Source organism: Apteryx rowi, unplaced genomic scaffold, assembly GCF_003343035.1.
Source record: "Apteryx rowi isolate R43461 unplaced genomic scaffold, aptRow1 scaffold_1, whole genome shotgun sequence".
NCBI classification, from domain to species: domain Eukaryota; kingdom Metazoa; phylum Chordata; class Aves; order Apterygiformes; family Apterygidae; genus Apteryx; species Apteryx rowi.
The window spans coordinates 3,843,272-3,860,733 of record NW_020447196.1 but is presented as its reverse complement, the minus strand read 5'-3'; the positions used below and the strand labels follow the sequence as shown (position 1 = coordinate 3,860,733).

General features: G+C 36.0%; 1 protein-coding gene across 1 annotated transcript in view; it reads right to left on the bottom strand.

Annotated features, from left to right (window-relative positions):
* The window catches only part of TDRD12 (tudor domain containing 12), a 36,781-nt gene extending 22,595 nt beyond the window's left edge, over positions 1–14,186 (bottom strand). Inside the window, exons 1-12 of the mRNA XM_026059749.1 lie at positions 14,149–14,186; positions 13,132–13,293; positions 12,664–12,800; positions 11,108–11,227; positions 8,854–8,909; positions 7,284–7,369; positions 5,104–5,305; positions 4,382–4,470; positions 2,768–2,832; positions 1,932–1,992; positions 934–1,044; positions 348–533 (exon numbers count right to left, since the gene is read on the bottom strand). Coding sequence (XP_025915534.1) covers positions 348–533; positions 934–1,044; positions 1,932–1,992; positions 2,768–2,832; positions 4,382–4,470; positions 5,104–5,305; positions 7,284–7,369; positions 8,854–8,909; positions 11,108–11,227; positions 12,664–12,800; positions 13,132–13,293; positions 14,149–14,172 — 1,299 coding nt within the window. The 5' untranslated portion in view covers positions 14,173–14,186. The remainder of the gene's footprint in view (positions 1–347; positions 534–933; positions 1,045–1,931; positions 1,993–2,767; positions 2,833–4,381; positions 4,471–5,103; positions 5,306–7,283; positions 7,370–8,853; positions 8,910–11,107; positions 11,228–12,663; positions 12,801–13,131; positions 13,294–14,148) is intronic.
* Positions 14,187–17,462: the final 3,276 nt, after the last annotated feature.

Genomic DNA, 17,462 nt, shown 5'->3' with positions numbered 1-17,462 from the left:
AGTTACAAAAAGAACTCAGATATTTAAAACAGCTAATACAAATCTGAATTTAGTGAGGACAGATTATCACCTTGAGAACAAAACTTCATGGAGTATCTAAGTGATACATTAATCACTTCTTAGACTTTACTCAATAAATGAGTTTTAGACCTCCAGATTCATGCAGTCTGTAAGCCTTTAAGCAGGGAGCTTATATAAACTGCCAAACATTATAGAGCTATACAAAGATTACTTAGGATTTATATATTATAAAAATTCAGCAGTTTTGGGATCATTTTTCTAAATGATGTACTTCTACATGTGTACTTTAAAACAGAAAATCCGATACTACTCTAATATATACATACTCCACTCCTATTCGGCAAGGATTTGTAGCAACTTTCCGATTGCAAAAACGTAAGAATTGGTGGAATATATAAGAGAGGATCATTTCCCTGATGTGAGATGGCAAGTACATCACATCCTCGAGCTATTGGTGGCCAACAATATGATTCTGTGAAGTTAGGGCCTAAAAATTTTTTCTGAGTAAGTTCCTACAGAAAGAGAAATTAAGAGTTCCACATGAAAATTGGGTATTTAAGTGTTAATACTAATAAACAAGACAAAGCAATGAATGTTTTAAAGATTTTTCACCCACCTCCCAATAAACATCCTTAGCATGCAGTATGAAAAAAATTCGTTCAGGTGATGAGTTAAATTAATAAGCTAAAATTAGATTCAAATCCTATAATATGTGGCAGTGGCTGATCTATCAGAAGAAAGCTGTACAAGTCTGACTAGTCTCTCTAAAGTTTCTTCATTTATATAAACAGCTTCCTAAACATTCCTCAAGCAAAATAACATATTACCACAATGACATATCATCTGAGGTCTATGTTGGGGCATGATACTAGCCTTAAACATATTCAGTGTGATACTAAATATTAGCATTACCTTTTTCAGATCATCAAAAAGTGGTGCTGTTTCCAGAATTGAAGATGGCTCTATTTTGTTGCTAAGAAAAACAAAGTTTCCTTCTGCACTGACATTTTGAAAATTCTGAAACTGTATGACAAATAGAAGACAGTTTTAAGGGCAACATGTAATAAAAGGGTTTTAGTTTGTATACAATGACACAAAAGCATTTCTTGTATTTTAAAAATGGTATTTTGATGAAAATAAGCAAAACAAATTGATCTCATCATTATACATGTGTCGCGGTCCGCGGGAGTGACGGGAAAGAATCATACGCATTCACAGAATGCAGGTTCAATTCCAACTTTATTCGGCAATTTGCCCATCTTATATATGTTTGTGCAGTCGTACACTTTGCTAGGCCAATCACCATGCAGATTATGTCACAGGTAGCCAATCATTGCACCGATCACGCACGCAGCGGTCATGCCTTGTACCTTGCTGCTTGTTTAGCAAAGCTGTCTAGCCCTTAACCTTGRTTCCCACTGGCTTCTGYYAGYTTATCTGTACTTTCTCAGGATGTATCATTCCCAGCTGCACCAGTGTCCTTGGTAAAACTACTTCAAAGCACRTAGCAGYGGCTACAGCCTGAGGCCTAAGGCTTCARCAAATTTAGCTACTCATGCTAAGCAAGTTATGCTAAGCAACTAATCCTAAACAGTGTAGTTCCAACAATCTATATTTCATATAGATTGTTGTTCTGAAGTACCGCAAGGGCCCCAACATACATGGATCATATTTAGTGTATTTACAGTTACACAGACCACAGTGGTGAGACAAATTATTAGCATCCCTTTCTTAATAAAAGATTTAAAGATTGTCATAACACAGCAACTGTCTTAAACTACTCAAAAGAATGCATTATGTGTTCTGTGCACAGTTAATTCTCAACTACAGCATCAAAATACAATTTAAAAAAAAATCGACTAGTACAATTTGCACAAGACAAATTAAATGAAAGTTAATGCCTAAAATACCTGCTGGTCATCTTTATTAAAGTGAGTCTTCAGAGGATCAGAATTTAAGAACTGCAGGAGTCTGAGAAATGTCCAGACATGAAATCCAATATAAATGAAAGAGTAAAATATAATTTATAAATACCACCAATATTTCTAAAATCTTCTCATAAAGCAAGAATTCATTCACAAAGTATTTCTGATGTATTATAACTGTCAAAGAGGAAAACCCTCTAACCTAACTGCAAAAAAAAAAATCAAGTAAGCATCATTCTGAAAATAATATTCAAATTTAACACTAGCTTTTCAACATCTGAAAATAACACAAAGGAAAACTTCATAAAAATTAATTGGCAACTCCCTCAAGTTACAAAGAAAAATAAGATCTGAACATAGGAAAAGGGTTTCTTAAAGTTTCAAGGAATGGGGGGGCAGGGAACCTTCACATCAGTTAGAAACTGAATTAAAAAAAAAAAATCAGTCTTATTACATATTTGTCAGCTGACATGCAGCCTAGGAAATTAGCAAGCATGGCACAAATCAATTCATGTTCTCATTTCATTAACTTTGAAAACATTATAACTTATGCTCAGAATCAACTGAAGCAACTTAACCTGTTTAATGTGCAGAACAGTACCTCTTCAAAACATGTTTGTTAAACTATTTTTTAGAAGGAATTGCTATTTTTGGTGTAGTGTGGATGAACATCAGCAACTTCAAATTCCCCTCTTCCTCAAAAGCATATTTATAAGGTTTTTTTTTTTAAAACTTCCTCAGAACAGTAACCAAAAACAAACTACAGCTCCTATGAATTTGGTTACATAACTATTTTAAAAATTCTACACATTGAACCATACCTGTCTGTGTGAACAGGAATAGCTGTGTTTTCCTCGAAAGGCAAACCTGGCATTGCTTTGACAATCTAACAAGAAAAGACAAACATTTTTTAAACACTAAAATACTGCTCAAGACCAACATTTCAGAAAAATATTTAAGTCTACAGAGTTAAAACTGGATTTCTTACCAAACTCCAGAATTCTCCAACTATTTGGATTTCTCTTTGTACAAAATTGCAAGCTTGATTGATTATAGCAAAAATTTTGATGAAACAAACTTCAGAAAAAAAATGCCTAACTTGTTACACCACAGCATTTTCTTTATTAAGAATCAAGAACAATACAAGAACATCACCCACACAAAGTTAAAATTAGTTTACGGCCACATCTCAAGCTACAGCTCTAAACAGGGACTCAAATCAACATGATTTATAGCATGAACACATACTAATTAGTTCTTACACATATTCTGTGCCTTTAAAACAAAACAAAAAACCCCAAAGCTTGCACACCACAAACTGGAGGAAAAATAAGAATAGGTTGATCTGTAGCTGGATTTCAGAGTAGGCTACCCACACGCGTATTTACAAAGTGAATGTGCCTGGGCTTAAGTTGCATGACAGAGCAACTCCTCAAGGGAGTAAGCTGTAGCAGGTACTAAGTCCCAAGTCACCCCAAAGATCTTCAGTTCCTGAAGAGGGGATTTACTAGCATTCATCATGAATCACAAGCAATCAAATAGGTACAACTTCAGAAAGACCTGCATCACCCAAGTGGCTAGTAAAGGTAATTCGGCTAGCTGTTTGTGGAAGGGTATAACAGTAACCCTGCTCTGCTCCAGTAACAATCCACACTACCACTTTCATCGTGATTGTCTTCAAAGTCTTTTAATAAGATATTCCAGGGTAAGTCCAAGAGTGGTTGCCATCCTCCAATTCTCAGCAGAGCTAGAAAATAATTTCTGTAAAACTCCTTTTCCTCTGAGTTGAGGGGAGAGCTAGTACCACTGCTAACAAAAAAAGCAAATCTCTCCTTCAAATCTCTCACAGAAGAGGACACGGGACAGCACACGAGATATTTAAAGAGAGAGACTGGATACACCAGTCATTATTTGTCTAGAAGGTATTGGTTCATTTTCCTTTCCTCCCATGGAAGTGTCATAGTTCCAATTGTGTAATTCAGTACACAATTCAACACTCAAGAACAAACGCTGATCTTTTGAAAATGATTCAAAGAAGAACAGTAAGAAAATTTACAAGATTAGACATCTAAAGTACTAGAAGACATGGCAAATAAGAGACTCCAAGAACACTTACCAGGGTATAATGTAAAGACTATTTTGTTTACAGAGAAACATTAAAATTTACCTTGCTATATATTCAGAGAACTGAAAATCCTAGTACAGACAGCTACCATCTTCATAAAACTATAAGCAAAGAAGTGCATAAGGAGGGGTAACTTTTTAAAGGCTATGGTGCATTCATATCTTCTGCAATTTAAAAAAAATTGAAGCAGAATGTTCTGAAATGCATCAAGAATTTGTTTAGTCCCAGACCTATGTTACACAGAAGAACAAGCTAGATGATTACAGCAGTTATCTAACTTTGATAATATAATCTGAAATATAATACTTACAGATTCAGTACCTCCATTTAGACTTGTGCTTGACATTTGGTGACTGTGCAGCCCTTTCTTGAAAAGAAAGGAACTGGAAACAGCATGACCTAGGAAGAAGATAATCAGAAGAGTGTTACTGAATTTTTAAGTTGCCTGAGCACATACAAAACCAGTATTCCAGTATTATTATTTACAGTGGGCTGCCCCAGATTTGTCATCGAGTTTCTTGCATCATTTCCTCTCTAATGAAAAAAAAAAAAATTCTACACAGTTAGCTTTACAGTTCTAGAAGATAACTATGCAGATAAACTAAAATATTGACTAAAGCTGCATATATTTTTTTAAAAGATTTGAATCACTGTAAACAACTTAGCATAAATAATACAGTTTTAAGAGTACCTCTGCTCAAATAATGCCCTCCAAACTCAAAAAACAACCCACTACTGATCAAAGCTAAGAGTAATTTAAATAACATCTAATACTATTAGACATATCAACAAATGCCCACATCAACTCATCCTTAGCTTTCTTTTGTCTTATGCGCTACAAAAAGCTTTACAATATTCCTGCATCTGGTGATTTGACTGCTCTTCTGATACATAAGTATCCTTTGTTAGGGGGAAACCATTTGATCCAATTGTTGGACTCAAATCAAGACACTAGGTCCAGGTTCAATATATCCAAGTAAAGATATATGATACATTGCATATATGATTGTTTCTGATTTACAGGGTACTCACCTGTTTCAAGATTCTTGGACACCTTCTCCTGAAACACCACTGGGCTGAAAGCAAGTGCAGGATTAACAATTTTCAGTGGAAGAGGAGACTCAACATTTAATGATGTCTGGCTCTCTTGATCATTTGCAGGATACTCTGTATTCTCTTTACCTTCCTCAAAATGAGCAAAATTCTTTGAGACAAGATCATCGTTAACGCATACCTACAAAACAAGGTATTTCTTATCTAGTATCAACAGGCAATAAACTACAACATTACATACTTTTTTAGGATGTACAGTATTTGAAGCTTTAAACAACAGCAAGACTGAAAAGGTGTCCATGAATGCTTTCCGAAGAATAGAAAGTCAGGTCTTCATACATCTTCTCTAAAGCAGCATTAGTTACTTGTCAATATGATACTTCTCACTAAAATTCTGTATTCCAGTATCTCTTTCTGTGACTCCCTAAAAATTCAAAACTATTAAGAAGTCAAGCCAATTTAATTCTTTTTGATTCAACATAAGCATAAAAATCAAAAAAATGTCAGGACAAAATACTGCTATACCTAAAAATCCTAAAACCATGTTGCCTCAAACAAGATCACTGACACTACTGTTATTTGGGATTCCAAACCGATAAAAGAGATTAGAATTAGTATGCACCTTCAAAGTTACTGTCTGCAGTACAGACCACAGCTCCAGTGTTAAAAGCCTTGGTAAATCCCAATTCAGAAGCAATGTTTAAATAAATAAATTTATACATATTGAAGGACTGCTTAAGTTACACAGTAGCTACAGTGGAGATTTAGCAAAAGTCAAGTTACCTGTTTTATGCAAGTGGATCTAGTTTTTCCAAAGGGTCGAGGACACAATCTTATGCAAGAGAAAGTGTGGGATGGTATTTAAAGATGCTTCATTAAGACAGTTGTGTAATAATATAAAAATAAGTTAGATAACACAAAAGGTGCACAAAAATAATTCACGATAGCCTTTCATCTGAATTACTGCATATTTTTAAAGTGACATCTCAATGTGGGGTGCAGACTAATTCAATGTTAAGAATTGCAAAAGTTCTTTAAGAACTCAAAGACAGTATTTCACTTTTTTTTTTTAAGCAAAGACAAATACTCCAATGCTTAAAAATAGGTATTGGGTTCTGAAACATGTACCATTTAACTGAGTATTTAAGTGCTGCAACCTCCAAAATACAAATGCTTATGTATGAATAGCTGTGCATTACAGCTACAGGAATCCAAGGGAAAAATACAAAAAATTCATTCAGGATAACTCCAGATCATTTAAAATTACTTCTAATAACTCCACCTTAAAACAAAAGTGATCTGGTTTTAACATTAATATTAGCTTTCACACACTTTTCTATGTATTTAATATGTTGTCTGGGCAAAGAACCCTTAGTTTTTTATTCAAGTTTCACACTAATAGAGATATCTCTAAAATTCTTGCTTCTCTTATTTGCTCTCTCTCTCTTTTTTCTTCTTTTAAGGCAAGAACATGATATTTTACTTTAAAATTTAACATTTCACTGAAATTAATGAGATTTAGGCAAGAAGGAAATAAAGGCAAAAAAGGCTGGTGGATAAAATGGACCTATTCAGATACCTGCTGCTGTTCAAATTTTTACCAGGCTAAGTCACCAGGAAAACACCTTCTGGAACCTATCACTCTTTTCCTGTGAGCCTCACTTATGGTTTCTTTCTTGTAATCTATTTTGTTCTTTTGTATTTGGACCTAAACCAAGCTAGATCATAAATGATAAATTCATAAAACCAAAGACCTTCATCAGAAGCTGATAGAAATTAAGTAGCTATTTGAAAGGGCAAAACTGCAGAGAGAACTGTATATTCTAATTATTCTACAAGAATGTATACTTTATTTTGGTTATGCAAGATATCTCCATGCAGTTCTACAGAGCTGTACTTCACTTGTTATTCAATAACTTCAAAAGAGAGGTGCACTGGAAAAAAAGAAGTAGAATTTTTGCCTCTCAAAACTCCTCCAGAAGGTTAAGAGCAATACAAATATAAAACAAAATCTTTAATAAGTAAATGACTTAGCTTTTACTGTACATGACAGAAATTATAAAACTCATTTAGAAGTAATGCTTTTTCTTATACTGATCACAGTTTTATGATTTACATAGTGAAGTGTGTGAACAGATTTGTAGATATAAAATTCTTACCTTTTCATTTTTTATTGTCACATAAAGAAGAACATCAAATTTGTCACCTTCGATAGCACATAACTGGGCTTTGATTTGGGTGGTTGCTAGTGTAGTAACAGAAGCACAAAAACAAGCAAAAAGATTAATCTCTTGTCAAATTATCAGTATTTCTACTTGTACTTTCCAAACTAGACAAAAATTACATGACAAAAAACAATCAAATGTGTAACATATTTCTTTGAAGAGAAACTAATACAAGTGTAGTAACTTTTTAATGAAGTAAGAGTTTAACAACGCAATAAAAAAATCAAAAACAAAATTATAAGAATTAATTGCCCTTGGTTTTGGAAGGAAGACTGAGAGCTGAAACAGACAAACAACCTCGCCACAAAAACTAGTTTTAGTTCTATATTAAAAGTTTTAGTTCATCTTTTAGCCTCAGACAATCTTTAGTACAAACGTATACTTTCCAATCACAAGATTTACTTTTCTTTAAGGAAGAAGTATCTGCACATTTAAATAGTTTGGTTAGGCTCTTTATTTGAACAATAAACTTCGCTATTATATCATTATGCTTGTCAGAAAATTCTGAAGCATTCTTCTGCATACGTTAATGATGTACTAGTAAAAAAAGTTATGTTAGTTCTCAACAGTATAGTCTGGGGATATCTCTGAAACTAAACTTAATGTTATCATTGCTCCCTACTGACCTTTACTTTACATAATAATCTATGACACTTAAGATGTGTGAAGAAACAGTATAAATCACGAAAAGCACTATGTTCCCAGTAGTATGTGACATTATCAGCCTAAAGACTCTTTATTACTTTCATATTCATCCTCTTCCCCTCAAACACCTCCTTACTCACAAGTAGAACAAACTCCATCTAAAAAATATGTATTTTTTTCAGACAGAAGCACATTAGCAAGAAGATTAAAGATTATGTTAGTATATATTTCTTATTATAAAAAGACCAACAGCTGCCTCACACCAAAACAGAAGGTTAGATACGAGAAAGACTGGATGAGCTACTGAAACACTGAATGTGGGAAAGGACAAGAACAGACTGGAAAACAGGTAGTTCTAGTTTACTAAATATCTACTTGAAGTACAATCTATTAAACAGCACAACTATGATCAAGTTACACACCTGAAGGGGTAAACTGGTAAGCCAGACCCTGCCATCTCCATACTAGACTACACAACATAAGCAGCTAGCTAAGATGACTGTGAGGCTGATTCAAAGGTCTAAGTTAAGGCACAGAAAGGTTCCACTGTCCAAAACGGATGTTATACATCAGTGCTACACTATTTAGCTTGCCTGAGAAACCCAGAGCCAGATACCATCTAGTCAACTATCAAAACTTCCGTGGCACAGAAGCCCACAACACTCAAGGTGCAGATTCATTCATAGTTTTGGCTTGGTCAAATGTTATGCAACTATTTTCCCTTCGTTTTTAATTTGTATACTTAAGAATGTTGTGAAATTTAATCAAATACATAAACCCGAGTATTTCATTGCTCTGACAGTTTATTTTTTCCAAAGTAAAAATGCCAATTACGATCCTGACAGGATATTTTATTTACCTTTGAGAAGGCTTTGAAAATACCGAGTAGCAGCAAAATCCCATCTTTTGGCTGGTCTAGGAAAATAAACATAACCAGTTAGACCATAACATCAACAATTAAAATGGTATTATGAAAATCGATGCATATGAAAAATGATTTTTCTCAAATCATGACGTCTTAAAAACTGCATCCACCAGAACACATTAGCAGAATCTTACTACTTACAGTACAAGTTCAGTCTTTATAACCATGTTTTACAGTTTATCAATAAAATAAACTCTGATTGAAATTTACTGGATATGGCTTTGTCAAGACACGATGGCCTCCATCCAACATAAAATAGGATACTTAGAAATTAAATAGAATAACAAAAATTTGAGCAAGAATCCTCCTGCAGAACACGTTAATTATTTCTAATAAGATAACTAGTGAGCAATTTTGAACAAGCACTTTACAAACATTAAAGTGCCAAAGACTGAAAGGCCTATAACATAACATAAAATTCTTACCACATTCTGCAGCTGCAAATATAAAAATATATTTAAGGAATCAAATAAAGAGCACTAAGAAAGACACATCTGAATCCTTTATATACCTGTTACCTTTCTGATAACTTACAGAGCTAGCCCAAACTAGATATACACTATTCCAGTTCAAACTAGGCTAGTATTTGTTCTGTCAGAGTATCGAAATCAAATGCTCATTTCTTCTTCCAAACAAAAGTATAAAAATAAACTGCTTGACTACATGTAGTTCCAAATATTCTTTAATAATATGCAAACCCAAGTAGGTTTCTTGCTGTTGAGCCATATTCCCCAGTGAACTAATCATGTCCCTCTCAAATTGGCAGGGTCTTCAACATAGCTTCCTGGAACTCAAGGATACAAAAGTATTTTGCATTACCACCAGACTCTAGTGAAAAATTTATTCCAGTCCTTCACAACTGCAATTAGATGAAACCAATAGTAAAAATAAAAGGGAAGTACAACAGGAATTCAAAAAAATCTCAAGTGGAGAAGTAGAATGGCGAAAGAAAAAGCTATCTAAAAAAACCACTGTAGACCTTCAGTTCAGCTAAACATAGAATTACCACAAAAAAGCATATTGAGAATAAGCAGAGCATGTGCAAGAAATAGCACAAAGGCATGGACTGGTAAAGAAGCTCATGTGCAAGATATCGAGAAATACAGTTCAAGAGGGTGGCAGAGGAAGGACAAGAACTGCCAGAAGCTTATCTAAATTTTCTGAAGTGTCTAAATAAATATCAAAAGGTTCAAACAGATCAATGACAAAGCCTTAGTCATTACGGAAGTGAACAACCTGTACAGCAATCTCTTACTTAACTTACTGCAATCAAATTGGAATAAGCAGACAACGTGCATTCCAGAATTCTGAAACAGCAGATACCTACTCGCTTGTCTAAAAGTAGTATTTTCACCAAGTCTGAGATTCATGATATCATGAAACTGGAATATAAACTGTGTGTGTGTGTGTGGGGGGGAACCAGAACAACTACAAACTTTTTTGACTCCATGTAGATCAAACAGCTGGGGTTTTGTTTGTTTGTTTTAAGGAAAGAATGCATCAAAACCATAAAGGAAGAAAAACTTAAACACAGATAGAACTGTGAAAGTAACCTCCTACTTCTTTTAGTAACTGATTATTCTAGCTATGGGAAAGATGGCAGATCTCCTCTCAGGCTTTTAGAAAATATCGGACCTTCATGAAAAGTTCTGAATTGCGCAGGCAGTTCAAGGCACCTATGTTCAAGAAAATATTAATTCAAATTTCAGCAAGTTCTAAAATCTAGGAAAACAATCAGAAGAAAGAAAAAACAACATATAAGCAAAGATTAGGAGTGCTTTGATTGTTTAATGCAACAAAATAAAGGCTGAAAGCAGATATGATTGTTTTTTTAAGTATCCTGAGGAAAGGAAAATGAAGAAGAGAAATATGTTAAAGAATACAGCTGGCACAAGAGCAAGTAAGTATGAACTAATTATGAATAGTTAAAATAAATGTTACATGATTCTAACTATCAACATTAGGAGATCCTGAAAGCTTCCAATGGGGTACAGAGAAAAACTCAACTAATTGGTTTTAAAGTGGGGCTTGTTCTGTTAACAAACCGCTCATCTGATATAGGAGATCAGATCTGGGAAACTTTTTCTATGTTCTTCCTAAAACAAAATCTCTTCTAAGAAAATTCTGCAACAAAGTTTCACATCTAAAAGATCTGATTACAGTACACTTATTCTTAAGCTCTACTTACACTATTTTTGCAGTATTTTCACAAAAGTTGATATGCAAAGTCACTGGCTTTGTGCGATACAGTCCACATTGTTTTGCTCTATATGGAATTTGCATAAATGCTTCCACTGCAACTCGAATGCTTAAAAACAAAGCAGAAATAATACCATTTTACAGAGCAAATTTTACTCTCCACACATCATTGGTCCCTCATACACATCCTTCCACTATCCTGTACCTGACAGCACAGTTGTTCTAGAATTTTGGCTTCTACTGGCAAACTTCCTGGAACCATTGTTTTATTTTTCTCCCCAAGAGAGGTGCTGTCAGCAGCAATTAGTGAATAGATTTGCTCTGGAAATGAATACACTTCCCATCTACTGGAAAGTTTTCTGATCCTTATCCTCTCCAGTTTAGTCTTTTCATGATATTTAGCCCTCACACTATCACGTAAACCATCTGGTATTGCATATGCCATTTGGCAATTCTTACTTCTGAGTGAGAAACCAGATTTGATTAAGATCAACAAGAAGTAAATTTAATTTAAATACATTGACTTCCTTCATTTGCATTTGTATTTATTTTCCTAAAAACATTACTATTTGTAAAGCTATCACTAAAATGTTCATTGATAAGTAATGATCGCTGACACCCAGTTTGCTGAGAGGCTTTTAATAAACAGCAAGATACAGATCTTAAAAACATGTTATATGTAGTATTTCAAATTTTTATTAAAAAGCAGTAAATTAAGCAATAAGTTTAGTTCTATCAGAACACACTTTTAAACTCCCAGCAGTGTCAAGCTGCTCTTTGATAGTTAAAAACTATCATTTAACTTGTAGGATTTGTTTTAAAATAAGCTTTCTTCATTTTATTGAATACTCCAAAAGATATTTATTAAAACTTCTTGTACTGAAAGCTGCATATTTTAAACAAGGGAACTGTATCTGAAGCTGAGAACTGAAATAGGCTTGCTTGTTTGTCATATTTCAAGATTTTAGAAACAGTAGGTTTCATACTGGTTTTATTCAGAACTAGAAAAAAAAAAGAGAAAACTCACCTTTTTACACCATGCCAAGTCAGACTGTCAGCTCTTATTAAAGTAAACAAGTTAATAAATTGAATTTGAAAACAACAACAACAAATCACTACAATGTGTGAATGTCAAAGATGTTCAGCAACTGAAACCCTGCTTCCATGTGTTTTGCCAGTGGATCTTCACAGGTTATCATTTTTAATTTTGGTAGTATCTAATCTCTCAATAAGGAGGAGAAACATTTAAATAATGTTAATTGGCGACTGTACATTTCAAACATAACATAAATTGCCACTTTCTCAGCTTTTTCTTCCCCCTTTTTTTTTTAATTAAAGAAAAGCCCGCAAAAGAAAAGGTTTTAAAAACACAGGACAAAGACTGGTTTGCATCCACACTGGCAAGGGTCCATCATTTGCCTAGCAGTCTTTCATGGACCCAACCCACACCTTAATTAAACCAAAGCCTTGTGACAGCTAATCTTTGTGCGCATTAATTAACAAGTATATTACAGTGACAGTCTCAAAGAAACAACTAACACTTACTCATTTGATTTAACGGAAATATATTTGGCATAATCCACAAGAAAACATTCTGTTAGATAATGATCTGTACAGGACATGATTGACTTAATAACTGCTCTACACCAGCATTTCAGTTCCTTGCTAAAAACCACACAAATCTGAAAAAGAAAAAACAACACAGTAACTTCTTGTAAAGAGAGCTTATTATACTGCTAGGTTTTTTTTCAGAGGCAAGAAAGTCCTATTTATTATGCAGACCTCAATTTTCTTTTTAATCTGCGAACATTGCAGCTTATGTAGCTATGAAGTTTACATTTAAGTACATATAACATATGTGGATGCCACTCTCCACCTTACTAAATACCAATATTCGAAACAGATTAATGCATATCTAGGATACTTTACTCTCAAACCAATGGAAATGCCAATTCTTTCTCTGTACACAATGCAATTTCTCTCTCTGTGTACATAATAGAGTAATGATTTTACCTGGCCTTCTTCTAACGTTAGTGGCTTTATTTCATCCGCATCTCGACAAGATTTGTCATAAAACTGATTCATTTCAGCATTCAGGTTTTTATATTCTATTTCGTTGACTACATAAGGCCCACATCCTTTTACAGTAACCCAAAAGCAACCTGGATCTTCAATCTAATCAAAAAGTGAAATACAGGGAAGGGGGGGGGGAAGATAGATTACAATAACAAATAGTATTATCTCCCACCAAAACAATAAGACTTTGTTAAAAACATCTGAGCAGTAAAAGCTAAAATAAGACTTAAAGACAGGCACCTTAAAATCATGGCAACTGACACTTAACATACAGGATGTTAACAAGCAAAACATCTTTCAGCTTCAGATCATTAGTTCATTAAATGATTTCCCACCTTGGAAGTTTCTTTAGCACTCCAGTTAACAAAAATGCGTGTATTATAAAAGATAAAAACATTATTTAAAAAGTTGCTTAAAATGAACACTAAGTAAAGTGCAAAGACAAAGCTTTGTACTTCCAGATTGTCTTCAAGAACTATGCCAAAAAACCTCCACCCAAGAATAAAAGAATTCCACAGATGGACTTTTCTTCACATTCAAAGAGCCTAAAAGACAGTTTCTTTAAAATGTGGCCAAAGGTTTCTGCTCAGGCTTTGTAAACATTTATATCCCAGTATTTCAGCTAATCTGGGTCCCCACTGGGCTGGGGCAACAATTTTTTCACGTTTTGCAGAATTCAATAGAAACTAGTACTATACCATATTTAAGATTATGCAGAACATCTTCCATTTCAGATTTTAGTAGTGTCCCTATTGATCTCTTGAAATGAAACCAAGATAAACACCTAAGAGAAATGAGAAAACACATACAACCTATATTTGAACCCGCACGTATAAGAAATGGCTGCTGAAGGGAAATATAGAGGCATCATCTTATTACTAAACCTGTCTTCCATAGAGTTTCACTGAAGTAAACAAACAGCAATTCTTTCAACATTTAAAAATATCAGTATACCTCTAATATCAAGACTTCCATCATTCTCAGCTACTGAGTCTTCTTCAACACTGCTGTAAGAAATCAATAAGCATTTGATTAACCATTTTTAAAACTGCCATTAGTTTTGAAGCATATTCGAAGAGTGTGCATATACAGCAGGCCCAAAGATTTTTGTTACTTTTGAAAAGGGTATTAATATAGGCAGCTGATTTACACACATTAAAAGGTTTAAATCTGTTTTCTTGATAAGGCACTATTCTGAAGCCTAAGACTCACCACCCACGCTTACTCACATACAACCACATCAATTTTCAGTACATCAGAACACATCTATTATCTTCAGTCTATTTTCAGTATATACGCCATTGTCTTACATTCAAAGGTCAACAGAAATATTACAGTTGAAAACAGGGTTGCTACAATCTAGGTACCTGACCAAATGGACAGAAACACCACGGGGAGATGCTTACATCACTAAAAAACATGATGGAGTTGCAACCTTGGAAAATATTTTAACATAAGGGAAATTTTACTGATATTTGACATTGCCAAAATGGAATGCAAATTGCTTTAGCTTGCAGATAATACATTCTTCCCTTGTAATTCCTAGGTATAATATGTTGGGTTACAGACAGCAGATTTGCACATCACAACTTCATCACTATAATGTTTAGCCTAACACTTAAAAGAATTTACACTAGAAGCAGGTGCCTAATAAACATCTGGGGAGAAGAAAGTCAAGACATTGGGCATCCACTTCCAAAGCTAGCGTTGAACAAGTTAGTGCTGAATCAAAAGCAATACAGCTGCACTATGGTTGTATTAGCAACATGCTTTGCTGAGATGGTGCTAATCACTTCAAGTTCAACACTACAACAGAACAGCTAAGCTTATTTTGGAAGCTCTACCTAATAACATACCACACAAGCATACCAATGAAATCTCTAGCATCACACTGTAAAATAGTCTATGAAGATACATATCCCTCCCTTGGGCACCTAGGGACACTTTAATTTCAAGAATTACATGAGACACAAATAACTTCCTTTCATCTCTCACTCTGAGAAGCGCAGAACTGATAAAAGAAATATGAAAGTATCACAGATGAAGCACACCCACAGAAAAGGTTAGCTCTCCTAACCTATTTCTAGTAACCATACACATCCACTTCAGTACTAAGAAGTAAATGGAAATAGGAATGTTTGCACAAATTCCAGGGCCATCCCATTGCCATAAAGGCTGTTTACCTTGGAAAGAAGCGAGAACTCACTGACCCTCTCACCCCAAACCACTGCCTTGAGGCAAGCACATGGAAGGAAGTGAAAGGAGGCCTAGCTCCATAACAACATAACTCTCATACAAACACTCCTGGAAAGGGAACTGACTTACTTTCCCAGCCTCTCTCCCTCCTCCCAACCACACCCCATCTCATAGAGCTCTCAAGAGGCACAAGTAAAAGAGAGCAAGGCAGAAAGTGAAGGAAAAGACAGCTAAGACTTTTTTTTTCCTGCTTTATTCCTCCCACCTCCATAGCTTTCTTCACACCCTGCCTTCGTTCTACGTTCCTCCTCAGAGGAACAAAACCTCTAACCTTAAGAGCCAGCAGCATTATGGCCACGAGCGCCCAGACGAACGCCGAGGCCGACGCCCTGGCGCTCCCCCCAGAAGCTTCCAGAAGCAGCCAACTTCCAGAAGCAGCCGACTTTCCCGCGCGCGGCATCGCCCCCAGCGCGCAGGCGCAGTTCCGCCGAGTGCGCACGCGTACCCAGGGAGCGCGCTGCGGGATGAGGCCATTGCGCATGCGCCACCCCGCTGCGGGGCGGCGCGCGCGGGGCGGGGCAGAGCAGAGCGGTTGGCGCGGCGGGAGGGCAGCGCTGGCGCATCCTCAACTCTTTAAATGGATCGTTGTGGCAGAAAAGCCTTAAGCGAGAGCCCTCCCTTTCTACGGCTCCTGCCCCGGGCGGGGCGGGGCGGGGCAAGGCGCGTCCGTGCGGCGCTGGCGGGGCGTGCGACTGGGGAGGAGCGAGACGGAGCAGCTGGAGGGCAGCGCCCGTCCCGCGCCGGGCGGCCGTTACCGCCACGGCCGCTGCGGCACCGCTTCCTGGAGGACCCGGCCTCTGAGGCGGAGCGTGCTCGCAAAAGCTCTGTGAAACTAGGCAGGTAGGGAGAGCAGCGGGCACTTCTCCATTGACGTTGAACTCTACTCTTTAAAAAAAAAAAAAATTCAGCTGAAAACAGCTGTTCTGAGTGCCTCATAACGCCTAGGTTTCAGAGAAAAGAAAAAACTTCAACTGAAAAGAGCGTGTTGCGAGTGCTTCGTAACACCTAGGTTTCAGAGAAAAGGTTATTTCATTCCCACATCTCAAGCTCTGTGATAAAACAGCTATCAAGTTGTTCATTCATTCTGCTGTATTCTGTCCCTGTTTTCATTCAGGCTTAAAAATCTTTCTTCAGCCCGGCTTAGCTTGCTTCCTGCATCTGCGCAGACACCGTGCCAGCCGGGGAGAAGGGGCAGCATGCGCAGCTGGGGAGCGAAGACCACCTTCGTTGGCAGCAGCCCTTACTTAGACTGGCTCAATATGCTGAAACTTCAGCCTTAGTCATCAGTATTTTTAACTTAGTACTGCAAGATATTTATTGTACGTACATACCAAGACATTTATGTTTCCATTTAATGATTACCTTCATTTTCTGTGTAGACGTAGCATCTTTTTTAATTACCTTTTTTTGTCTTTTGACCTTCAAGCTCCCCCTAGTGGATCGTGTTGCTTTTATTAGTGCAAAAAGAACATTTTAAGTTACATGAGACAATCTGAAGGTGGAGAGGCAAACTATTCACTTAAAAAATAGAAATTACAGATTTAGTATTGTACTGTTTTTGACACACAGCACAAGCTAAATTAGAATTAAAGGCTAATACAGAAATAACTTACAGCATGCTGGTGTGTAAAAACTTTCATAAGAAAATAACCTCTATTTAGGTTGCTGAATCGTTTACTTTCCTAAAAATATTTTCTCCTAATAGCCACTTTCTACCACAGAAGTAAACTAGTAGAACACCCACAAAATCAGCAATGACAGATCAACAGGAAAGCTCTCCAACAACTCTGAAAGACTAGATTGCAAAATCAAAGCGGTTGGAGATTACATAATTATTTTCCATTGTCAATTGCCACTTACAGAGACTAAGGGATTTTTTTTTTCTTTTAAGCCTCTGTCTGCAGGAACAGAATTGAGCAGTTGACCATTGTTACTACAGAATAGCAGTTAAATAGAAGTAGTTCTGCCAGTTACCCTAAATTTTATTTTTTCCTGTTTCTGTCTGTCTTCCT